At 45.5% G+C, this 26,514-nt stretch overlaps 1 protein-coding gene across 1 annotated transcript in view; it reads left to right on the top strand.

Moving 5' to 3' along the window:
• The window catches only part of mRpL20 (mitochondrial ribosomal protein L20), a 66,748-nt gene that overhangs the window by 27,666 nt on the left and 12,568 nt on the right, over positions 1-26,514 (top strand). The window contains exon 3 of the mRNA XM_068354738.1: positions 7,392-7,502. Coding sequence (XP_068210839.1) covers positions 7,392-7,502 — 111 coding nt within the window. The remainder of the gene's footprint in view (positions 1-7,391; positions 7,503-26,514) is intronic.

Genomic DNA, 26,514 nt, shown 5'->3' with positions numbered 1-26,514 from the left:
CAAAGGGAAAATGAGCCGTAACCAGAGCGAAGGATCCAATGTAATACTGTCTAGCCAGTCAAAGGACCCAATAACACTCTAGCGGTAGTATCTCAGCGGGTGGCTGATGGCCTTAGCAAACTACTACCTACCAAAGAGTAGAAAGGGTACTTTCATAAGGCAATTGTTTTTGGAACTTCAATCACACAATGCACATATACAGAAGTTCCTGATTTCATGGAAAAAACAGGTAGCATTTCAATCAATTGCTTGAGTACTCAGAGCCATGCCATTGAGCAGGATTTGTGTTAGTGGCTTTTGTTATCCTGGTTTTGGTTCCTCATTGATTGTGTTGAAAGCACTTGTTTGCCAACTGGTTCACTGTAGTTCCCTATTGAGTGTAGGGTGGAACACAAATCTAGAATAAAAGGACAAGGTCACGAGACAGTCCATTGACTGATGTCTATCAAACTTTACACTAAATGAAATTGCCAAAATGCACACAAAAAATTTCTAAATTTATCATTTCAATATCCATTTAAAAATCAGTATTGTGGTGCCAGTGGTGAAAGGCGTGGCTATACCAGCAGTGTTAGTGACCTCAAGGGTGTCCCTGTTGTAACCCCCCTGCCTATAAGGACTGTTAAGGCTTGTAAAATGACACCTGTGCCGGTTGAAAAAGCTACGTTATCGGGAGGTTTCGCGCCTGAGATTGGGTATAAGTCAGGCCTAGGCACGCGAATGTGTTGCCCTGATGAATTTGTATCTATGAAATATTTTATAAAAGTTGTAAGCTGTTAATAGTGTTAATTTGGCATTTAATCATTATTTTTAAATATTAAACTTAGCCGGTGAATATATAATAGCTGACGTCTCCGACGGCTCGACAGATTCCAAAAACTCGCGAGCGATCGCCGTGAAGGTTGCGGGTGTGACCACCAGCGCCGACTATCGGCCAGATACCGCATATACTTGTAAACATCTCCAGTTCTTCTCTGTCGGTCTTGTCGACAAGTTGGTTCCACTCGCTTTATGACCTCGAGTTTTCTACCGAATTGGTGAAGTACTTGGTTTTGGTTTTATTGCTTTCGCCGTGTTGGATTATTCAATACTATCTTCAAAAGAAATGCTTTTGAAAGGAGAGGAAAAGTGTTTTGCCCTTGCTTTTATCTCTGGTTTTTCCATGGAGTAAAGATGGCCAACTCTTCCCTCAGTGTACGGAAGTGTGTTTATGGCTTTTAGTAATTATTTTATCACGTTATAAATTATTGTTGATATTTATAGATTTTCCTCTATATTTTTTATATCTCACCCGCCTTTATTAGGCCTCTTCGATTAGCTTTCCATTTATACTAAACATCAAGATAAATTTTATGTTTTGTTTATATGCGGCCTTTACCTATTCCTTGTAGGCGGTCCTAACTTGGAAAACGAAGTTAAACAACGTTGAGCCCATTCAACTTTTATTTTTGTTAAGTTTAAATCAATTGCTCTGTAAGAGTTTGAAATGAATATTTTTTAGAAAATATTTTAAGAAATATATTCTTTGAATAGTCTTCGTGCTTTTTTTTTCAAAGATGAACTAACGTTTGGTTTATTTATGCTACGCAGTTTGCGCTCTATCGTTACGATAGAGAAAGAGAGAATCACGGTTTCACTTTGCAGAAAGAGTAAATCGATTTTGACGTTTTGTTCATTCTTCTTGCAAACTGAAGTGTTTTAGATACTAATTTAAAGGAACTTGTTAATTTTCAATTTCTTAGTCCTTTCAGTTTTTTCCTTTGGTCAAATAACCTGTTTATTGACGAAGGGTGAGTGGGCAATTCTCTTGTGTGTGACAAGAGAGAGAGAGAAAGAGAAAGAGAGAACGATCCGATCTTTATTCTCGTCCCAAGTCTCTGTACAAGGAGTTTGGGAGCGAGTAACGTTGTTCTTGATTCAGTTTTTTACTCTCGTCTCAAGTCTCTGTACGGGGAGAGAGGATAAAACGTTTTTAGTTTTTATTCTCGTCCCAAGGCACTGTACGGTGAGAGATTGAAAACGTAGTCTTTAGTGAACTAGTGTTTAGTCTCCTCCCCAGTCACTGATCCTTTTTAACTTTATATATTTCCGTTTTATTCGATATATATGTATATGTTTATTGATTTTTGCATGTGTGTTTCATTTTGTACTATGTGCTTACATTATACGACTCATTTCGCAATTATTACCTTTTGTTGTAAGGGAGAATTGCGTGCTTCAGGTAGATATCAGTTTTATTTATGCCTAATGTGAAATTATTGAAAAATACGATATCAGTGAAGTAAGTGCAAAAAACATGTTCTGTGTTGCGGAGGGTTCGTTTGTTCGTGCTTGTCGCTCCCCTAGTCCGAGACCTCTTTCAGGCTCCCCTGCACCAGGGAGAAGTAATGTCGTAGGACTTAAGGGGACGAGAGGCTTTAACCAACGTACAGACGTTCCCTCTTTGGTATCGGACGTTTCTCGTCAAGATCGCCCTTACCATAAGACGGGTGAGACTGTGTTCTCCTCGTCATCCGAAGACTTTTTGCAAAAGAAACCTTGGCGCAAGGTTTCTAGACCCTTGAAGCGAAAGTCAGTCCCTTCAGGACAGGTCCAGCGTCCTGGCTGTAGCCATTGGGACAGCTCTGACCCTTTGCAGTCGTCGGAAGACTGTTCGCCTATTAAACGCAAGCGTAACACGGGGTCCGAGGGTCGCGGTAAAGGCAATGTTTTGCCAACACAGACGTTACCGTCGTCTCGGCCCGTTCCGACTCCCGTTGATCCTAAATGGGTTGTCCTGCAGGACATGCAGACTAAGCTTGCCTCCCTTATGGAGAAGTATGACGTTGAGCAGGTTCACGATGAACCTTCGCTTTCGAGTCGCCGTTACGCTAAACGAGACTCTGGCCGTCAGCCGCCCAAACGAGCATTTACTCGTCCGTTTGACGTTAGTGCTGACGTTTCTTGTACTTTGAAACGTGATGTCAGTAGTTTTTCACGTCAGTCACGTGACATGGATCCTCCCTCGCTGCAGTCTCGTGTTGACTTTCAGCCGCTGCCGCAGTCTCGTGTTGACGTTCAGCCGCTGCCACAGTCTCGTGTTGACGTTCAGCCGCTGCCGCCGCAGCCCCGACCTGACGTTCGCCGACCGGCTCAGTTGCCTCGACTTGACGTTGTGCGTCAATCACCGCAGTCGAAGGTTGTTTTGCCTGCTCAGTCTATGCAGTCAAGGCAGTTCCGACGTGACGTCGAGCGTCAATCAACTTCAGTTGTTGTTGTTGGTCAGTCACAAGGATTTCAGTCCTTTCAGCAGCGGCGTTACGTCGCTTCCTCTACTGCTACTGCTGCTCCTTTGCTTGTTGACATTGCCTGTCAAGCGTTGCCGCCGCGACAGGTCTCTCCTTTTCATGAGACTCGGCAATTGTCGGACGAGGTTCCTTCAGATGAGGAAGTTGCTGATCCTCCTCCTACTGATATTCCTTTGGGGACTTTGTCAGACGGAGAGGAGCCTAAAGCTGCTCAGCCCTCTATGGACTTTAAAAAAATCATGCTGATTTTTAAGGATCTTTTTCCGGACCATTTTGTAACTGCTGCTCCTCGTTCGCCTTCGTCAGAGTTTACGCTAGAGCTTTACGTTTGCTAGGCGACTGGTTGATCACCAGGAGGAGTTTGGGGGAGACAGCCTTTGCTTTCCCTCCTTTTAAACTGGCTTCTAGAGCGAGCGTCTGGTATGACACGGGAGAAGTTCTCGGCTTGGGAGTTCCTGCCTCTGCCCAGGGAGACTTCTCAAGCCTCATAGACTCTCCCCGTCGCCTGGCCATGAGACGCTCCAAGATTTTATGGTCGGCTTCAGAGCTAGACCATCTCCTGTTAGGAGTTTTTCGAGCGTTTGAAGTTTTTATTTGTTGGATTGGTCCCTGGGAGCCTTAAGTAAGAAGGTCTCTCCAGCTGTCAATGTATTGCTGTACAATTATGTCATGCATGAACAAGGCTATCAGGGATGGCTCCAATGATCTGACAGCCACGTTCACTGCAGGAACAAGGCTATCAGGGATGGCTCCAATGATCTGGCAGCCACGTTCACTGCAGGAGTACTTAAGATGTAAGTGCGCTCAATGTGTTCATTGTCAAGACAAACTTCACGATGAAGACTACCAAATCTGTCTTGGCAGCAGTAAGGGAAGGCTACTGGATGGTCTCTCTCGACCTTCAGGATGCATACTTCCACATCCCGATTCATCCAAACTTTCAACAACATCTCAGGTTTGTGGACGGGAAAGTAATGTACCAATGTCGAGCACTGTACTTCGGCCTCATTCCTGCTCCTCTTGTTTTCACAAGGCCCTTGCAAAATGTAGCAAGCTTTCTACATTTTTTGAGGATTCAGAGCCTCCCTTTATTTTGACGACTGGCTAATCAGGGTGTCGTCATTATATCGCTGTCTGGAGAGCCTCTAATGGACATTATACCTAACCAAGGAGCTAGGTCTCATAGTGAACGTAGAGAAGTCGTAACTTACAGTACCCCATCCCAGACTATTCTTTATTTGGGAATGGAGATACAGTGTCTGATTTTTCGGGCCTTTTCGTCTCCAACAAGAATGGAACAAGCTCTGTTAAAAGTCCTTCACTTGCAAGAGAAAAACAGTTGCTCTGTAAGAGTTTGAACTAGCCTCGTGGGAACTCTTTCATTGCTGGAGTAGTTTATCTCTCTGGGGAGACTCAACCTATGCCCTCTCCAATTTCACCTAAACCATTGGAACAAGGAGAAGGGCTTAGAGAGTATCTCTTTCCCAATCTCCAACTCAGTCTAGACATGTCTGACTTGGTGGGACAGCAACATCAGACTTCGAGAAGGTCTTTCTCTTGCGATCAAGAACCCACACCATGTGTTGTATTCAGATGCATCGGATTTGGGTTAGGGAGCTCCACTGGACAGTCTGGAATGCTCGGGTCTTTGATCCACGGATCAGAAGGAACTCCATTTAAGGCAAGTAACATCTCTCCTTTGGCGAGATTTGTGCAAGGAAAAATGAATGTCTTGGCGGACTGCCTCAGCAGAAGAGGACAAGTCATCTCCATGGAGTGGACGTTGCATAAGACTGTGTGCGAGAAACTATGGATGACATGGGGTCAACCCACCATAGATCTTTTTGCGACTTCTCTGACAAAGAGGCTCTCGACTTACTGCTTTCCAGTTCCAGATCCAGAGGCAGCCCACATAGACGCTTTCCTGCTGGACTGGTCTCACCTGGACGTTTATGCCTTTCCACCTTTCAAGATCCTAAACAAGGTGCTGCAGAAGTTCACCTCTCACGAAGGGACCAGGTTGACATTGGTTGCTCCACTCTGGCCCGCGAGAGGTGGTTCACAGAGGTACTTCTATGGCTGGTAGACGTTCCAAGAAGTCTGCCGTTACGGATGGATCTCTTGCGACAGCCTCACGTAAAGAGATTTTATCAAAGCCTCCCCACGCTTCGTCTAACTGCCTTCAGACTATCGAAAGACTCTCTTGAGCTCGAGGGTTTTCGAAGGAGGCAGCTAGAGCGATCGCGAGGGCTAGAAGATCCTCTACCATCAGGATCTATCAGTCGAAATGGGAGGTATTTAGAGACTGGTGCAAGTCCTCCTCTATTTCCTCTTCCAAGTGCCTCTGTAGCGCAGATTGTGAATTTTCTGCCTTATCTGAGAAACGGTCGCTCCCTCTCTGCATCCACCATTAAAGGCTACAGAAGCATGTTAGCTTCTGTTTTCAGGCATAAGGGTTTGGATCTTTCTAATAACAAAGATCTCCAAGACCTGCTTAAGTCTTTCGAGACTTCCAAGGAGCGTCATATTTCGACTCCTGCTTGGAACTTGGACGTGGTCCTACAGTTCCTTATGTCAGACAGGTTTGAACCATTAAATTCAGCCTCCCTGAAGGATCTTACCCTCAAGACACTTTTTTTTGGTGAGCTTGGCTTCGGCTAGAAGGGTTAGTGAGATACATGCTTTTAGCAAGAACATCGGTTTCTCCGCTAATAAAGCAGTATGCGCTCTTCAACTTGGTTTTTTTGGCCAAGAATGAACTTCCGTCTCGTCCTTGGCCTAAATCATTTGAAATCCCCAGTCTTTCTGAGATTGTGGGGAATGAAGTTGAAAGAGTGCTGTGCCCCGTTAGAGCTCTTAATTTTTGTTTATCCAGAACTAAACCGCGACGAGGTTGTTCAGAGGCTTTATGGTGCTCCGTTAAAAAGCCCTCTTTGCCTATGTCTAAGAATGCGTGGTCTTATTTTATTAGACTTTTGATTCGGGAGGCACACTTTCAATTAAGTGAGAAGGATCATAATTTACTTAAAGTCAAGGCTCATGAAGTTAGAGCGATAGCAACTTCTGTAGCGTTTAAGCAAAATAGACCCATTAAAAGTATTATGGACGCGACCTTTTGGAGAGGCAAGTCGGTTTTCGCTTTATATTACTTGAAAGATGTCCAGACTCTTTATGAGGACTGCTACACACTGGGACCATTCGTAGAAGCGAGTGCAGTAGTGGGTGAAGGCTCTACCACTACATTCCCTTAATCCCAATATCCTTTTAATCTACTCTTGAAATTTTTAATCTTATTTTGGGTTGTACGGGAGACTAAGAAGTCTTTTGCAATCTTTTTGATTTGGCGGGTGGTCAAAATATTGTTTCTTGAGAGCGCCCAGATTAAGGGTATTGATGAGGTCCTGTTATAGGGGTGTTCACCCTGGTTATAGCAGATCCTGGTAGTCTTTCGGCATCCTAAGAGGATCGCTGGGCTTCATGAGAATAGCGGACTAATGAGGCAGAGTAATAATCAGAGTTTGCTTCCTTACCAGGTACCTATACTTAAGTCTGTTTTTTGAATAATTGTCAAAAACTCTTGAGCATATACGCCTTTATTGTATTAATACTGGTCTCTACCCACCACCATGGGTGTGAATCAGCTATTATATATTCACCGGCTAAGTTTAATATTTAAAAATGATATTTTGATTATAAAATAAATTTTTGAATATACTTACCCGGTGAATATATAAATTAAAGGCCCTCCCTTCCTCCCCGATAGAGACCTAGGGGACTGAGAAGAACTGGAGATGTTTACAAGTATATGCGGTATCTGGCCGATAGTCGGCGCTGGTGGTCACACCCGCAACCTTCACGGTGATCGCTCGCGAGTTTTTGGAATCTGTCGAGCCGTCGGAGACGTCAGCTATTATATATTCACCGGGTAAGTATATTCAAAAATTTATTTTATAATCAAAATATCATATTGTACTAATGTACTGTACTTTTATTTGCTTGCCGTACATATTCTGCAAGTGGTATTAATCCTATGATATAAAATTATCTTTTATTTCTGAAATTTATCTTTTCTCATGAGGTTAACTGTTTTTCTTTTTTTTTCAGCATTTCTTTGGACGGAAACAAAATTGTTACAGCATTGCCATTAAGTATGTTCACCGAGCTTTGAGATATGGCACTAGAGCAAGAACACTTAGAAAAAGGGAAATAAAAAGTGTAAGTATTTCACTGCATTTTATTTAAAACTTCTGTAAAAAAAATAGTTTGGGTCCCACTGATATCATTGTTTGATTTGATTTACAGTGGAAATATACTTTGGTGACAGCTGAAACTAGCCATAGGACTTTTTAAACATAAGACTTACCCGGTGGTTATATAAATATAGCTTTAGTCTCAGAAGTTCAAAACTCGCGGCAATCGCAGATTGAGTAGCCAGGTGTAACACCAGCGCCCTCTGTCGCGAGGTACTTAGAAGCATTCCATGATTCCTCAGATTTATTCTGCCGCTCACGCCGGCAACATCGTTGGATATTCACTCGTTATTAACCTGAATTTTGTCAGTTATCTTGGTGATGTACTACTAAATTGGTTATTGGCATTCGCTTATTTTGATTTTCTTTGGTATTTGATCGCTATGTTCATAGCTTAAAAGGTAGGATTAGAAGTTTTTTCAACCTACTGTAAAACTAACGAACCTATTTTTGAAAACAATGGCGGAAGGAACTCCGCCAACACTATGACGTCACAGTCATATGACGTAATCTACGTAGTTACTACGTAGTATGACTTGCTTTTTCATTTCTTTTTCGATGCAGAGAATGGAAAGTAAAACTCTACTTACAAACTAAATGTAGTTAAGTTTTTATAATTTAAAAGGAATATATTATTTTTAAGAATATATTTGTCCTATTAATGTTCTTTATTTAGATAATCATCGATCTATTTTTAGAGTTTAAATAAGCTAGCGTACAGTTAAAGTTACGCTACGCAGTTCTCAGTCAATCGATATAGTATTACAAATTTCTTTGTATCGTTATTTATGAAAAGTAATATTCTACTTGAAAACCAAAGTATTGAAGTTCTTATAATGTAAAAGGAATATATTATTTTTAAGAATATATTTGTCCTATTAGTATACTTTATTTAGAGAATCATCGATCTATTTTCAGAGTTCAAATAAAAATAGCGTACAGTTAAAATTACGCTACGTTGTTCTCACACAATCGATGCAGTATCAAAAATTACTTTGCATCGTTATTTATTTTTGTTTTAGATATTGGGATTTCTAATATTAATCAAATTACCTATTGAATTCTCATTCAAGCCCTTGGCGGAAGATTAATATCTCTCGCAGCGGGCAGGTTTAATTAATATATTACATTTTATGTACTTTCTTTTTACAAGGTAAAAGGCTTACATGTTTTTCCTTTGGTCTTATGTGAAAGAGTATTAAAAAGTGCAATTTTCAGTGCTAAATTAGTGCAGTGAATTTAATCAGTCAGTGGACTGTGCGTCTGCGCGAACCTGTCGTTATCCTAGCCTTAGACCTCTTCCAAGCTCCCCAACCCTTGGGAGAAGGAATGTCGATCGGTGAAAGGAAACGAGAGGCGTTAGCGCTCGAGCAGGCGTCCCCTCGAGCGTTCCTGTTGACGCTTTCCAGAACGCTCGCCCTCGCCGTGGGTAAGGCGAGGTAAAAGTGTTATCTAAAGCCGAGCGTCAGAGCTTTGGACAGCAAGCTACTAACGCTGCTGTAAGAGTTTGACACGATGTTTGTAACTGAGTGCAACTTCTTTGTGTCTTTTGTTTGATGGGCGAACGTTCTAGACGCGAACGGCATACAGTAGTTCCGAGCGTCTGAATTGCTAGCGTTTTTAATCGTGAGCGTCATTGTTCCGAAAGTCACGTGGCGCCGAGCGTCAAGCAGTTGCATGACGTCAAGCATCCAGCAGTTGGACTTGACGTCGAGTGTCAAGCAGTTAGACATGACGCCGAGCGTCAAGCAGTTACGTGACGTCGAGCATCAAGCAGTTGGACGTGATGCCAAGTGTCAAGCATAGCTCCGAGCGTCTAGATCGCGAGCGTCTAAATCGTGAACGGCATTGTTCCAAGAGTCACGTGACACAGAGCGTCAAGCAGTTGCATGACGTCTAGCGTCCAGCATTTGGACTTGACGTTGAGTGTCAGGCAGTTAGACGTGACGCCGAGCGTCGCACAGTTGCATGGCGTCGAGTCCAGCAGTTGGACTTGACGTCGAGTGTCAAGCATGACGCCGAGCATCAAGCAGTTAGACGTGACGCCGAGCGTCAAGCAGTTAGACGTGACGTCAAGCATCAAGACTCGGATGTCGTGGTTACACCAGTTGGGCCAAATGTCGAGATAGCGAACGTCTTAGTTCCGATCGTAATGACTGTGAGCGGCTGGCGTTAAAATATAGTTACGCCAGGCGCTATATTAAAAGATACAGAAATAAATATTAACTGGAAAGATATTATTTTCTCAGACCAAGGCCCGCTTGAACTAACTCTTGGTGTCTGTTGGAGGGCGAGAATTAAACCCCTAAAAGACATTTGAGGCCAGAATTCTGGACCTTAAGGAGTTGACTCCTAGGAAACAAGACATCTCTACCTTGGTTAGAGATTGATTGATTGATTTAAAGTTTTCAGGCATCCTGACATCTAAGGTCACCTCGGTTAGAGACTTGTAGGAGGAAGGGATTGACGACCTCTTTTCTCCTATTTTTCTTTTAGAGGAATTCTCTTAGGAGAGGTTCCCAAGATCCTTCTTCCTTTAGTTGACTTTAAGAAACTCATGAGAGTTTTTTCTGAAGAGTTTCCACTTTTTTTTTTGCCTACTGCTCCTTGTCCCGCCTTCAGAGTTTTTACTAAGGAAGGCGTCGAAGGAGTCTCTGTTTACTAAGATGGTGCTGTCTCGATCATCTAATAGAGCTTTGAGGATGATGGGAGACTGGATGCAATCCAAGTATTCCAGGATAACAAGGGTGGAGGTCTAGCCACGTTAAGGTGAGAACCTTGTGTCAGCCCCACAGAGACTTTTACAGCCCACTGGGTGGATCGCTGAGTCTCTCAAGGAATGCAGTTAAATGAGGCATAAAAACCTATGAAGCCAGTTTCCTTATCAGTTATGCCAGGATAGCAAGGGTGGAAGTCTAGCTACGTTAAGGTCGAGGACCTTGTGGGAGCCCCACAGAGACTTTTACAGCCCCCTGGGTGGATCGCTGAGTCTCTCAAGGAATGCAGTTAAATGAGGCATAAAAACCTATGAAGCCAGCTTCCTTATCAGGTATGCCTGGATAGCAAGGGTGGTGGTCTAGCCAAGTTAAAGTCGAGGACCTTGTGGCAGCCCCACAGAGACTTTTACAGCCCCCTGGGTGGATCGCTGAGTCTCAAGGAATGCAGGCAATGAGGCAGGATAACTTTGAATCAGAAGTCAGAATTGAGGTACGCACCACAATTTTTTTCTTCCTCTCCCCTCCCTCAAGAGTTGGTCAAAGACACAGGTTTTGGTGTCTAAATCAGTAAGAAAGTTTCTGCATACTTTTTCTCTAAACCGCACAGACAACGGTAGGAGCCAGACTTAACTACTTCTGGCGAGCATGGGAGAGGAGAGGAGCAGACCTTTGATCCGTGCTATTACTAAAGGATGGATGCGAAATCTTTTTCCTAATGAAACCTCCTTTATTAGTTACTCTGATAGACCTCTCTACCAAATACAGAGAGGAGCCAAAGGGACAGGCTATGCAACATCAATTGTCTCTCTTTTTGGAGAGGGAGGCTATTGTCCGGTCCTGGATGTAACTGCTCTCAACGCCTTCGTTCAGAAGTCAAAGTTCTCCGTGGAGACATCGAAATCAGTCCTTACAGCAGTAGGAAAGGTCCACTGGATGGTCTCTTTAGACCTTCAGGATGCTTACTTTCACATCCTCATCCATCCGAACTTCAGTTTTGGGCTCTTTGTTTCGGCCTAAGCACCACCCCTCAAATAGGTGGTGCGTCTGCTAGGACCTGTCGTTCTTCTAACCATAGACCTCTTCCAAGCTCTATAAACCCTGGGAGAAGGAATGTCGAATGTTCTAACCATAGACCTCTTCCAAGGAATGTCGATCATAGACCTCTTCTGGGAGAAGGAATGTCGAACGACAAAAGGAAACGAGAGGCTTTAGCTCCCGAGCAGACGCCTCCTCGAGCATACCTTTTGACGCTTCCCAGGACGCTCACCTTCATCATAGGAAAGGTGAGGTAAAAGTTTTTTCGTCATCTTCGGATGACGCAGCGCCCAGACGAGGCTGGCGTCAAGCTTCCAGACCTCTGAAGAGGAAGGTGGACACGGTCAATCAGCGTCCTATCATGACACCACAAGCTTCTGGTTGTAGTCTTTGGAGCAGTCCTGAGCATTTTTTCATTCTACCGAAGAAATCTCTCCTACCGAACATCCTTTTAGGATGTCGACAACTGTCAAGAAACGTTCAACTCACCCAGTTGCAGGACAGCTGTCTGAGCCTGACATGACCTCGGTTCATGCTCGTCCTCCACCATCAGACTTGTTATCGTCCTCTGGACGCTCTGCGTGTTCTTTAAACGGTGTAGAAAGAGAGCTTGTGGTAGACGTGACGTCTCTTGTACCACAGCAGGTTGACCCTATTTTTAATATGCTGCAAGATATGCAACAGAATCTTTCTCTTTGCTCATGCAGGTTTATCAACCGGCGAACAACAAGAGAGTAACAGGCCTGGACCCTGAGCGTCAGGTAACTTCACACCTGGACGCCAAGCGTCGTAAGGCTACTATTCGAGGGGTTCTTGTTGACGAACGTCTTTACAACTCCCCCGTTAAATGTCGTGTTTTAGCCACTTTAACCCAAGGACTCAAGCAGACAGAAGTGACGTCGAACGTCCACCTAACGTGACGTCGAGCGTCCAGCAGAACGTGACGTCGAGCGTCCAGCTAATGTGACATCGAGCATTCTACAGGACGTGACGTCGAGCATCCAGCAAGACGTGATGTCGAGCGTCCAGCAAGATGTGACGTCGAGCGTCCAGCAAGACGTGACGTCGAGCATCTAACGTGACAAGACGTCAAGCATCAAGCAGAACGCGACGTTGAGTGTCAAACAGCTCGTGACATGGACATGTACGCATTTCCACCGTTCAAATTCATTACAAAGTGATGCAAAAGTTTGTGTCACACGAAAGGACGGATTGACTCTAGTGGCCTTCTTTTGGCCCTCAGAGAGTGGCTCACAGAGGTACTGGAATGGATGGTAGACACTCCAAGAAGTCTTTCATTAAGAGTAGATCTACTCAAACAACCCCACTTAGAAAGGTACCATCAAAATCTCCAAGCTCTTCATCTAACTGTCTTCAGATTATTGAAAAACTCACAAGAACTAGAGGTTTTTTCGAAGGAAGCAGCTAGAGCTATTGCAAGAGCAAGGAGGACTTCTGCCATCAAGGTTTACCTATCCAAGTATGAGGTTTTTAGAGAGTGGTGCAGAGTCAACTCTTTCCTTGTCCAGTACTTCTATAACTCAGATTGCTGACTTCCTGTTATATCTTCAAAGGAAACGCAATTTTTGTCATCCTCTACCATCAAAGGATACAAGAGTATGTTAGCAACCATATTCATGGCACAAAAACTTGGACCTTTCTAATGTTAAAGACCTACAGAAACTTCTCAAATCGTTTGAAACATCAAAGCAACAGCTCCAGGATTCACCAGCTTGGAATTTGAATATTGTGCTGAAGTTCATTATGAGTGACAGGTTTGAGCCCTTGCATTCAGCTTCGTTTAAGGACCTCACGATAAAGACTCTATATTTGGTCAGTCTGGCAACAGCTCAAAGAGTCAGTGGGATTCATGCTTTTAGCTAAAACGTTGGTTTTGTCAAGATAACAAAGCTGTCTGCTCATTGCAGTTAGGCTTTCTCGCCAAGAACGAATGCCCTTCTCAACCTTAGCCCAAGGCTTTTGAGATTCCGAACCTTTCGGATGTGTTTGGCGAGGAGTTGGAGAGAGTCCTGTGCCCAGTAAGAGCCCTGAAGTTCTATCTAGACTGTACGGAAGAGTTCCGAGGCAATTCGGAAGCTCTTTGGTGTTCGGTCTACAAGTCCTTGTTACAGATGTCGAAGAATGCACTTTCATTCTTTATCAGGCTCTTAATAAGAGAGGCTTATGCACATTGCAGTGAGACAGACCTCAAGTTTTTAAAAAGCAAAAACGCATGAAGTTAGAGCTGTAACAACTTCAGTGGCCTTCAAGCAGAATAGATCGTTGCAAAGCATTAAGGACACAACCTTTTGGAGGAGTAAATCTGTGTTCACTTCACATTATTTTGAAACGTTTCCAGACTCTTTATGAGGACTGCTTCACTCTGGGACCATTCGTAGCAGCGAGTGCAGTAGTGGGGGAAGGATCCACCACTATGTTCCCATAATCCTAATGCCCTTTTCTTCTATTGGAACTTTTGTATTTTTATGGTTGTTCGTGGAGATTGCGACAGTCTTCCACAATCATTGATTTTAGTCAGGTGGTCAATTTGTTCCTTGAGAGCACCCGGAACAAGGGTATTGGAGGAGGTCCTTTCAACATAGAAGTATTTACACCGGTTTGACAGCTCCTAGAGGTCTTCAGCCCCCTGGGTGGATCCCTGGATCTCATAAGGAAAGCGGACATAATGAAAGTATTCATTGAAGTCAGCTTCCTTATCAGGTACGAACCCTTAAGGTTTATTAACTATTAAGTAAAATTCCAACAATGTTGGCTGTCTCTGACCCTCCACCAAGGGTGTCAATCAGCTATATTTATATAACCACCGGGTAAGTCTTATGTTTAAAAAAGGGATTTTGACGAAGGAAAAATCTATTTCTGGGAAGAGGCCTGTGACGCCCGGTGAAAGGTCCTTCTTTACACTTTTCTAATATAAATCTTCCAAATATACTAGAGAAAGATAAAAGCATGGAATGGAGAGGTTACAACCCTCGCGCGATCACCTTGTGGGTGTCGTGTATTTTAACAAGGGCGTGTGAAAACCACTATTCACAGGCTGTCTTCCATTTAGATAATCCCTTCATCAATGGGAAGGGCCCTGACAGGCCCTAGAGAACACAGTTGGACTACCCCACCGACACCTACCACGATCGCCCTCTAGGACTTCCTTCTGTTTTGGACTTGCCCGCTAAGTTGATAAGTGTTTTGCTCAGTGTACCGGCCGTCACAGGCCGCCCCAGAAATGATATTTTCATAATAAAATAAAATTTGAACATACTTACCCGGTGGTTATATAAATTTGATTCCCTCCCTCCTCCCCTCTAGAGAGACAGCCTAGGGGCATGGAAAATCTGATTAATCATGGAATGCTTCTAAGTACCTCGCAACAGAGGGCGCTGGTGCTACACCTGGCTACTCAATCTGCGATTACCGCGAGTTTTGAATTTCTGCCGGGACATCAGAGACTAAAGCTATATTTATATAACCACCGGGTAAATATGTTCAAAAATTTATTTTATTATGAAAATATCATTTTCAATATTAATCTTACCCGATGATCATGTAGCTGTCAACTCTGTTGCCCGACAGAAATCTACGGTCGGGATACGCCAGCGATCGCTATACAGGTGGGGGTGTACACAACAGCGCCATCTGTGAGTAGGTACTCAAGTACTTCTTGTCAACAAGAACTCAATTTTTCCTCTGTCGTGCCACCGGCAAGACCTACTAATACGCCGTCCCTAACTGGATTTGTTTTCACAACTTTTTGGTGAAGTACACTATTCCAGTTTTGAGCTTTCGCTATGCAGGGGTTTTATCTTCATTTCAAAACTTGAACTCGTTTTGGATAGATTTTATTATGGTGACGAAGAGAGTATGGACTCTCTTTCACTTTTAAATGGCCGACCCTTCCCTTAGACGGAAGTGTTGGTGTCGAAGAGAGTATAGACTCTCTTTCACTTTTAATGACCCACCCTTCCCTTAGACGGAAGTGTGTTTAGGTTTTTGGTAATTTTGCTTAAATAGGCCTCTTCGATTAACTTTCCATTTATTATAAACTTATAAAAATTAATTTTTATGTTTGTTTATATGCGACCTTTCCTAATAGTAGGCGGTCGTTACTTGGAACCGAAGTTAATTAACATTGAGCCCGTCATATCGTTTTTCCTGTTAAGAATTTATGCTATTTTAATTTTAATGTTTTTGAAAGAATTTCTTTGATAGTCTCGTACTGTTTTCAAAGTTGAACTAACGTTTAGTTTAGTCTCCGCAGTTGTTGACGTTCAGAACGTTCAACTTGCGCTCTATCGTTACGATAGAGAGAGAGTATTTCACGGTTTCACGTTGCAGTAAGAGTAAACCGATTCTAGCGTTTCGTTCATTCTTTCTTAGCTTAAATGGTTTTAATTCTAATAAAGGAACTTTTTATTTGGGAAACCTTTCAGTTTTTTTCCTTTAACAAATAATATGTTTTAACGATATATAATTGGGCTCATCTCTCAGGTTCTAAGTCAAGAGAGAGAGAGAGAGAGAGATAGAGACGGAGGGAGAGAGAGGAGGATAAACGTTTCGTTCAAGCGGGTAACGTTGTTCTCGTTTTTTTTTTTTTACTCTTCTCCCTAGTCGCTATAGGGGAAGAAGGTAAAACGTTTCTAGAGTTTTATTCTTGTTCCCAGGCTTTATGCGGTGAGAGATTTTAAACGTAGTTTATTTGATCTAGTGTTTAGTCTCTTTTCCAGCCACGGAATTCTTTATCTTTCATTATGTTTTTCTGTTACATTGTAAAACTGTTTTCGCAATTACTACCTTTTAATGAAGGATAGGATTGCGTGTTTCAGGTACAAACCACTTAAAGTTTCGAGTTCAGTGAAATAAGTGCAAACAGAAAATCAAAAGTGATAAAGTGATATGCGCAAAGTGTTACAGTGTTGCGTTCGAGGGTTCGTTTGTTCGTGCCAGTTGTTCACCTTGTCCGATACCTCTTACAAGCTCCCAAGCCCAGGGGAGAAGTAATGTCGAAGGACTTATGGGTTCCACAGGTCTTGATCGACGAACAAACGTTTCCCTCCGTGGTTTCGGGTGTATCTACACACGTTGCCGACGTGATCACCCCACCCACACAAAGACGAGAGAGCCCATTTATTCCTCGTCTGCGGAAGAGGTTTCTCGCAGAAACCATGGACCAAATCTTGCAGCTTTTAAGTGCAAGTCGGTCCCTTCCGCGCAAGTCCAACGGCCTAGGTGTAGCCACTGGGTCAGTTCGGACTCGTTGCAGTACGACAACTGCACACCTCCCAAGAGAGGCAAGGTGGTACCGCAACAGGCAGTAACTCCGTCTGTTGCCGCACCAGCTGTTTTAGACCCTCAGTCACAACGGACAGTAGCTCCGTTTGTTGTTGTCTTTCATAGACCCTAGTGGTCCATGCAGACTATACAGTCTCAGCTTGCTCCTTCATGCAGGAGTATCGTGCTGGAAGGTTGACAATGCACCTGTTAACCTACAACTCGCCGAGGTTGTGCGCTCAGCAGATACTGCGGCTGCCTGCTCCCACACTCCACCTGTGAGAGCTCCTCCACCGATGCGCAGTCCACCCTGCCAGACGCATGTTCTTGCTGCACCATCTGCTAACATGCGTGAGCTACCGCATCAGCAGTGGGAAGGTTCTGTAGAGCTGCCGGGTTCCAGCACTATGCGGCATTCTCCGCAGCCCATGCAGCATGCTCTGCATACCTTACAGCATGCTCCGCATACCATGCAGCATGAGCCGCATACCTTACAGCATGCTCCGCATACCATACCGCATGCTCCTCAACCCACCGCAGCCCCTCCCACGCACCAGCACTCTGCTTTTGTTGTTGCCAGCTCCCACACTCCGACTGCGGAGAAGGTTGACGATGCACCCGTGGGCCTACACCTCCCACGGTTGTGCGCCCGGCATGGCTTCCTGCTCTCACACTCTTGTTGTGAGAGCTCCTCCACCCATGCACAGTCAACCCTGCCAGATGTATGATGACTCCCACACACAGAGCACTCCGTTGCCGTGCGTGAGCTACCACAAGCTGCTGTGTTTTGACACGGTGTGTCAGCCTCCGCAACACACTGTGGTTACCGCCACTCGCCCGCAGCAAACTAGTCAGTCAGGAGTTGAGGCTTCCCCACACAACTTTGGTTGTTGCCAACTCACAGACTGTCAAACAGTTACATGACGTTGCCTTCTGGTCTGCTACTTATACACCAGTGCTGTATGTCCTCACGCTCCTGTTGTGGTTGACAGTTCAGTTTTTGACAGTTCACAGACTGTCAAGCAGTTTCATAACGTTGCCTTCTGGTCTGCTGCTTTTGCACCAGTGAAACCCTCACTGAGAGAACCTAGCTTTTCTCGGATATGGTTCCTGTAGATGCGAAAGTGCTGTTCTCCCTCCTTCTGATATTCCCTTGAGGACTCTGTCATTTGGAGAGGAGCCTTAAGCTGCTTAGCCTCCTATGGACTTTTATTTAAGCATAACATGCTTCCAGGGAGGGTAAATGGTTCCGCTTCAGTCGCTAACCCCGTCTGTTGCCACACCTACTCCCATAGACCTTGGGCTTTGTTGCAAGACATGCAGTCCAAGCTTAGTCCTTGATAGAGGATTTTTTACGGAGAAGACCCTTCTTGCCAACGACCTTCCTACCGGTTGGTTGTACGCCCTGTTGACGCTGAGGTATCCTACTCACGTCCGCCAGTTGAGATGGTTCCTCCACCGGTGCGACCCAGTGTGGGTTGCCAGTCGCACGTTGATGTTATGCTACTCTCGGAGGTGGTTGTGGATGTTCAGTGTGTCACTGGGAAGACGTTCAACAACCAGCAGAGGTGACTTGTTGTGACGCAGTGCGGCAACCTCAGCAACCCGATAAGGGGTTGTCTGTACTACCCAGACAGTCTAGACAGTTTCGGGTTGTCGCTGTACTTCCTCGCTTCCCCATGGTTGACAGTTCACAGACTGTGCAGCAGTACCATGATCTTGTGTCCGGCTCCGTCACGCATCCACCAGTGCGACCGGATTCAGCGAGTCAGACGTTGCCCACTCCGTTGCCGTTTCCTCATCAGTTTCGGATGAGGAACCCTCTGATGAGGCCATGGCTGAACAAGAAGATCAATCCCCAGCCCTGCTATCCATCCAGAAGATGCTGAAGAAGGAATACGGCCCTGTCAGGCTGTGGATGAGTCTGGTTAGGACACTCATCCGTGGTGCAATTGGTGTCACTTGGAAGACTACACCTCCATCCTCTTCGGTTTCATCTAGCTCTTCACTGGAAAAGGACAAGACGCTAGAAGCGGTCTCGATCCCGGTTTCCGGAAGATAAGTCTGGTCTAACCTGAGGAAAGGACTTTATCAACCTTTTATAGGGTCTTCCCCTGACTGTTCAGACTCCCAACCACGTTCTCTTCTCAGACGCATCGGACGTAGGCTGGGGTGCGACCTTAGGCGGTAGGGAATGCTCGGGATTATGGAACTCGCGTTAAAGGACAATGCATTTTAACTGCAAGAAGCTTCTGGCAGTACGTCTGACCTGGAAAAGCTTCAGGTCTCTCCTTCAAGACAAAGTAATGGAGGTCAACACGGACAACTCCCTGCTTTGATGTTCATCTCCTAGCAAGGAGAGACCTACTCTCTGACATGGTGCGAGTTCGCTAGTGACCTCCTCTCCTGTTCAACAGGTCTAGACTTTTCACTAGTAACAAATTTCTTCCAAGGCAACTTGAATGTCTTAGCAGTTTGTCTCAGTAGGAAGGGACAATAATTCCAACATATTGGACCCTCCACAGAGATGTATGCAAGAGACTTTGGGTCACCTGGGGCCAGCCAACCATAGATCTCTTCGCAACCTCGATGTCCAAGAGGCTCTCAATACTTTGCTCACCTTTCCCGGACCCAGCAGTGGTTCTTTTAGATGCCTTTCTACTAGATTAGTCTCATCTAGATCTATATGCATTCCCTCCGTTCTAGATTGTCAACAAGGTACTGCAGAAGTTCGCCTCTCACGTTGGGACAAAGTTGACTCTAGTTGCTTCCCTCTGGCCCGCGAGAGAATAACTTACCGAGGTACTTCGATGGCTAGTAGACGTTCCCAGAACTCTTCCCCTAAGGGTGGACCTGCTACGTCTGCCACGCGTAAGAAGGTACTCCAAGGCCTCCACGCTCTTCGTCTCACTGCCTTCAGAGTATCGAAAGACTCTCGAGAACTAGAGGTTTTTCGAAGGAGGCAACCAGAGCGATTGTTAGAGCAAGGAGAACATCCACCCTTAGAGTCTACCAATCGAAGTGGGGAATCTTCCTAAACTGGTGCAAGTCAGTATCCGTATCCTCGACCAGTACCTCTGTAACTCAAATAGCTGACTTCCTCTTATATCTGAGAAAAGAGCGATCTCTTTCAGCTCCCACTTTCAAGGGTTACAGAAGCATGTTGGCATCAGTCTTCCGTCACAGAGGCTTAGATCTTTTTAACAATAAAGATCTACAGGACCTCCTTAAGTCTTTTGAGACCACGAAGGAGCGTCGTTTGGTTACACCTGGTTGGAATTTAGACGTGGTTCTAAGATTCCTTATGTTAGACAGGTTCGAACCACTTCAATCAGCCTCCCTGAAAGATCTCACCTTTAAGACTCTTTTCCTGATATGCTTTACCAGCTAAAAGAGTCAGTGAGATTCATGCCTTCAGCAAGAACATCGGATTTTCATCCGAAACGGCTACATGTTCTACATCTTGGTTTTCTAGCCAAACACGAGCTGCCTTCTCGGCCTTGACCAATATCGTTCGTTATTCCAAACTTATCGATATGGTTGGAAATGAACTAGAAAGAGTATTATGTCCTGTAGAGCTCTTAAGTTCTATTTTAAAAACCTTTACGAGGCCCGTCTGAAGCTTTATAGTGTTCAGTTAAGAATTCATCTTTGCCTATGTCAGAGAATTCTTTATCCTATTATTTTCAGACTGTTAATACGAGAAGCTCATTCCCTTCTGAATGAGGAAGACCAAGCTTGGCTGAAGGTAAGGACACACGAAGTTAGAGCTATCACAACTTCCGTGACCTTTTAATAAAATAGATCTCTGCAAAATATTTTCGACGCAACCTTTTGGAAAAGCTAATCAGTGTTCGCGTCTTTTATCTTAAGAATGTCCAGTCTCTTTACGAGAACTGCTACACTCTGGGACCATTCGTAGCAACGAGTGCAGTAGTGGTGGGGGCTCCACCACTACAATTCCCTAATTCCAGAACCTTTTTAATCTTTCTCTTGAAATATTTCTGGGTTGTCCGGAAGGCTAAGAAGCCTTCCGCATCCTGGTTGATTTGGCGGGTGGTCAAATTCTTTCTTGAGAAGCGCCTAGATTAGAGGTTGTGATGAGGTCCTTTAGTATGGGTTGCAGCCCTTCATACTTCAGCACCTAGGAGTCGCTCAGCATCCTAAGAGGATCGCTAGGCTCAGTAAGGAAGACGTACTTAAAAAGGCAGAGTAATGGTTCAAGTCGACTTCCTTACCAGGTACTTATTTATTTTATGTTTGTTATTTTGAATAACGGCTAAAATAAGATACGGGATACTTAGCTTCTTTGTTAACATGTATGCTGGTCTCCACCCACCACCCTGGGTGTGAATCAGCTACATGATCATCGGGTAAGATTAATATTGAAAAATGTTATTTTCATTAGTAAAATAAATTTTTGAATATACTTACCCGATGATCATGAATTTAAGGACCCGCCCTTCCTCCCCATAGAGAACCAGTGGACCGAGGAGAAAATTGAGTTCTTGTTGACAAGAAGTACTTGAGTACCTACTCACAGATGGCGCTGTTGTGTACACCCCCACCTGTATAGCGATCGCTGGCGTATCCCGACCGTAGATTTCTGTCGGGCAACAGAGTTGACAGCTACATGATCATCGGGTAAGTATATTCAAAAATTTATTTTACTAATGAAAATAACATTTTTAAGCAAGATTTAACTACTCACTGCTAGTTTGCGTGGGTATTCACCGGCCAACACACTCACATCTGCACTAGTGATGGTACGCCACTTTTTATTTCAGCTCAGTAGAGAACAGATGCAGTGTTGTTCTCTCCCGCATCCCTTTACTTGGTTCACGAATAAAGTAACTGGCCCAAGAACTTTAAAGACTTTCCCTCTTTCTTTTCAGAGTGTGTGCTAGTGAGTATTGACTATTTGGGGTTGTCCTGGCATCGAAGGGTGCCGTTGCGATACCTTCATGTCAGCCTAGGAGAACGATCCTCATGGTCTTTGTCCTAGGTCCAGGGGTCACTCCTGTGCGCAGACATCTCCTTTTGATGAGTGTAGGAGTGGTCACCCTCCCAGTGGCACCGGTATGGTAGGAGACGTAAGAAGGCAAAGAGGTATTCTTCCCCTTCGAGTTCATTCTCGAAGGTGAAGAAGCCTTGCCGTCTGACTCTGTCGTCTCGTGCCCTCCACTCTAATTCTGCTCGATTGGTTTCCCCTGGGGATCTATCGAGTATGAGTGATGGCCTTTTGGCCCCCTAGGACAACCTTGCGTTCAGGGGGCCTCCGTTGCTTCCCCTAAAGAAGCAGGGTCAACTTTGCCCGTGGGTAGTTTCTCTCTGCGGACTCTGGCTTTCCTTGGGGCTTGTCAGTTCCCCGTGCAAGGAATGGCTGCTTGAGGTCCTTTGGTTAGGGACGCACCAAGAGCGCATAGCTCCCCACTGGTTGATTTTGATCTCCCCCCTCTAGACTGCTGGTCTTGTACTGAAAGACTCACTCGTGTCTCTTACTGTTCTGACTTCGGCGGCTGCTTGCCCATTCTAAGTTCGTTCTGCTTCGGTGGATGAACACATGCAGATGCGGACAAGTACCCCTTGGGGTCATTTGTTGTGGGATCCCTTCGTGATGGACCCAGGAACTAGTTTCGGCTATGTTATGCTGGTAGCACACGATGCTGACCTTCTGTTAGGGCTTGCCCAGCTGACCAAAGGGAAGCAGAGTGTGCTGCCTGGAGGTCCGCCTCTAGGTGTTGGGCAACCTTCCCGTTCGTGAGAGTGCCACCTTACGCCAACTGCAGTTGGGTAACCTTGCCGCTTACGGTAGCTGCTCCCTTCTCCAGCTCCAGGTGCTGGGTGACCTTTCCATTCGCAGGAAAGACGCCCTTCACCATAATGATCCTCCCCCAGGGTTACCACAAGTGGGTATTAGAGTCTTCTATACCTCGCTGTAGCTCTTCGGAGCGTAACTTTTCGGACCTAGACAACAATGGGGTTAGGCGTCTGCTTGTATCTTTTGCGAGGCCAAGCCTTCTTCGCCCTCTGGCACACGTACATCTGTACGCATAGAAAAGAAAGCTACTCGCCGATCTCCTTCATGAGAAAGGACAAGCAGGAGAGCCATTCTCCAAAGCATTCTTGAATAGAGACGTAGATCCTAGTCTTGCCTGACGGGGATCTATGGGCTCACTCAACTATGCACCTTGCGCACTATATCGAATTTGCCATTCCTTACTTACCAACAAGTTTTGACTTCATGCACACCTCAGGCGAGTGCTACCTCGGTAGCTCAATTTCTAGCATGTTACGCGCAGGTGGCGAAGTAGCAGGTACATGTACTGTAGATCCTACCTTAACTGTATACGCTGACACAGGTGCGCTCTTCTCCGTCAAGGGAGCCAGCGATCGCACTCTCGGGGAAATGCTTCTTCAGCAGCATTTGCCATCCCAGTCCACTCTACTCTGTTAGGTGGCGACAGTGCAATGCGCATGATCGGTAGGCTGTTCCCTAGGGAAACGGAGCATGGAGAAGGGCATGATGGTTCGTTTGCTTGTGCTGTACCTTTCCTAGGCACTTCACTTGAGCCTAGGAAATATTCTCGCGGCTCCTCATCGAGTGCTGTTAACTTCTTGAGGGATGCACCATGGTTCGCTGACCTGGTGCAGGCAGTACGGCAAGCGGTCTTAGGAGCGAACTACGATCCTCCAGTAGTACCTCTTGCGGGTACTCCATCCATCCCACTGGAGGTTTTGAGTTCCTCAGGGAATAGTAGTCCTCTAGTTGACCCTAGGCGTAACAGTTTTGCTAATTAGGTTCCTTCTTTGGTGGTGCCTTGCTTTCCATCCCTTCAACAGTTCCCCAGGTACCAGAAGTACCTGACCACTAAGGCATCCAACACTGGTCGGTACCCTGAGTGGGAAAGGCTGGGCATTTCCATCAATCCGCACAAGAAGAAACCGGGTCATCAGGTAGCCACTTCTCCTCGGGATTTTATCCACCCTAGGACCAGTAGAGGTTCGAGGTCCCATTTATAGACAACTTCAGTATAAGCTCTTCCCTATAGATTTGGACTGTCAGGAACCAGCCGCCTCAGTGGAGGAGGCTCCAGCTCCTCTTCCCACTCCCTCTGAGGGCATAAGGCCCAAGGATTTGGAGAAGAAGGAGAATTCCTTCTCGCAGACTACTTTAACATCTGTCCGCGGAATGGGAAGGACACGAAGACCCTTCCCAAGAATTGGGGCTCGACGTCCCAGTAACCAGCTCAAAAGCTCCTAAGAATTGGGGCTTGACGTCCAAGTAACCTGGTCAAAAGCAAGGTCTGTCAGTTTTAATGTTCGTCTCTGTAATACCGGAGCACAGCAATCTTCTTCCAAGGGTTCATTCTCTGCTAGGAAGACAGATGATGCTCCTAACCCTCCCCGGGCTCCTATTGGTGTGAGCTCGGAGAAAGAAGATCCTTTTGATAACAGCTCAGAACATTTTGATGGCATGCTGCCTGTGTATGCCAGCCCCGAGATCTCCCCCTTAGAGCAGAAATATTCTAACTATGTCTTTCTGCCGGTTCTTTCGTGTATTTGGAAGATCAACTCCCTCGGGAATCTGGATCAGGTTTCTTGACCTCTTCTACGACACCCCCAAGCCCACCAAGACTAAGGTGGCCTTGCCTTGGTCCAAGGGGGTGTTAAGGGTGCCAAGAACAGGACTGATGCACAAGGGAGCATTATAGTCCTCAGAGCTGTGAACTCATCTCGGTTACTTCCACTGCTGTATATATGTAAGAGGAAGTATTATGAGATTGTGGATAACGATCCTTCACTCCCTTTAGAGCCGGCCATTCTTGGTCTGACCCAGAATATGTCATTGGGCAGACTCGCTGCCTTGCTGGTAGCTTTCTCAGTGGCAAATGCTCCAAACATGGAATGGGTTGCGAAGTGTTCTATGCAAGCTGTTTTATGGTTAGGTTCTGTGAGGTACCTCTTTAAGAATGAGGATTTCCCCAGCGATCAGAGAAATGAGGCACTGTCTGCCTTCCTTCTCTCGAGTGCCAGGACGATGGAGTTCTTGACCCTCAACATAGTCAACCAGTGGATCAACTGGGTTTTAAGGCAATGAGGTGCTGCAGTCTCAAAATTCCAAAGGCAGGTGCCTAGGAGACAAGCTATGAAGCTTCGTATCTCCTCGATGGAGGGCACTTCCCTCTTCAACGTGGAGGACGCCGAGGCAGTTGCAGACAGGAGAAAGGCGAGCCAGGACTCCCTCCCACACGTGGCAATAACTTCTTGCCTCTACTCCTTAGCACAATCGCCGCAGCAATCGTCCCCAATTAATAGCCAGGGTCATAAGAAGGAAAGGGGTCACAACCTTCTAAATAGGCAGCTGCCAAGAACCAATATCCTAAGCAGCCCTTTCAATTCAGAGGCTCCAATAAGGGAGGGCATCGTGGCTTTTCCTGCTTGGGGGCTTTCCCCTCGACAGTCCAACCTTGGGGGGATACCTACAGAGCAAGTGGCAGTAATGGATGCTCCATGGGGCTGAACCTTAGTCGGTTCCCCAACTTCAAAGTGGGGTACCACGTCCCATTCACTCTTATCTCTCTCCTCTAACCCGACATCCATCGATGTCGAATTCCTACGCTAGGGGATCCGTGAATGTCCAGACCATGTCCGAGAAGGAACGCTCTCCAAGAAGTCTTAGACAAATCCCCAGGCATCTGCAGTCAACTGTTTCCTGTAAGGAAGGCATCCAGAGGCTGGAGACTGGTCATAGATCTCAATCTTGAACAAGTTTGTCTTACTATCTCCGTTCAGGATGGAGACGGTCCAAACTGTCATACAGGCCATCAGAATGGAAGACTTCATGATAATGCTGGATCTCAAAGACGAATACTTCCAGATCCCCATTCATTCATCGTCAAAGTATTACCTGAGATTCACCTTAAACAAAAAGATATACCAATTTAAGGTGCTGTGCTTTTGGCCTGTCCACAGCACCTCAGGGGTTCACACTCATGTTTGCCCTGGTGTCCCCCTTACCACAGAAGAACGGCATTCATCTCCTTCGGTATCTAGTTGGTTGGCTGATTCAAGCAGACTCAAGGGAGACCCTTCTCCTCCATCGAGACAGACGTCTTGAGTTTTGCCAGCATCTGGGGATCTTGGTAAATGTCGAGAAGTCTTCACTGCAACCTTTGAAGGAAGTGGTCTATCTTGGTATGAAAATCGATACAAACTAGGCAAAGTCTTTCCATCCAGAGAAAGAATAGAGAGGATGGAACAGGTTGCCCACCCATTTGCGTCACAGGATACGCCGCCAGCACATCGGTGGCAATAGCTGCTGGGACACCTGTGCACCTTGGAGAGACTGGTACCCTACATTTATTTACCAACTCCATTTCTATAGAGGCAGTTGAAGACTTTCTGTTCTCAGCACATAGACTCTCCGAATCTCAGAGTTTCGAAAGTGTCAGATCAAAAGAGAGACCTGAGTTGGTCAGGGGGGACCTCTCTCCTCCCCTGGAGTTGAGGCTCTTCACAGATGTGTTAAAAGAAGAGTGGGCAGCTCACCAGTTACCCCACACGGCCTCGTGGAAATGAGGGCAGCCTTCCTATCCCTCAAGTAATTCCATCAGCTCCTTTCAGGACACACCGTGGTGCTGATGAATGACAACACCAGGGTAGTATCTTATATAAACAAAAAAGGAGGTACTTTTACACAGCCCCTCTGCCATCTAACTGTGGAAATACTAAGATGGACAGAAGACAACTTTGTAGCCCTATTCGCCCCATTTCATACCGGGCAAAACAAACATTCTGGCGGACAATCTAAGCAGAAAGACTGATAGTTTTCTATTAGAGGTCTTGGAAACATCAGATAGCCAACGAAATCTTGACATTGTGGGGTTCGCCGATGATCAATCTGTTTGCAACATCCCTTTACCGGAAACTTTCGGCATA

The sequence above is a fragment of the Palaemon carinicauda genome, chromosome 31, assembly GCF_036898095.1.
Source record: "Palaemon carinicauda isolate YSFRI2023 chromosome 31, ASM3689809v2, whole genome shotgun sequence".
Lineage (NCBI taxonomy): Eukaryota > Metazoa > Arthropoda > Malacostraca > Decapoda > Palaemonidae > Palaemon > Palaemon carinicauda.
Note: the sequence above shows the minus strand (reverse complement) of the source record. Positions and strands in the feature narration are given on the sequence as shown.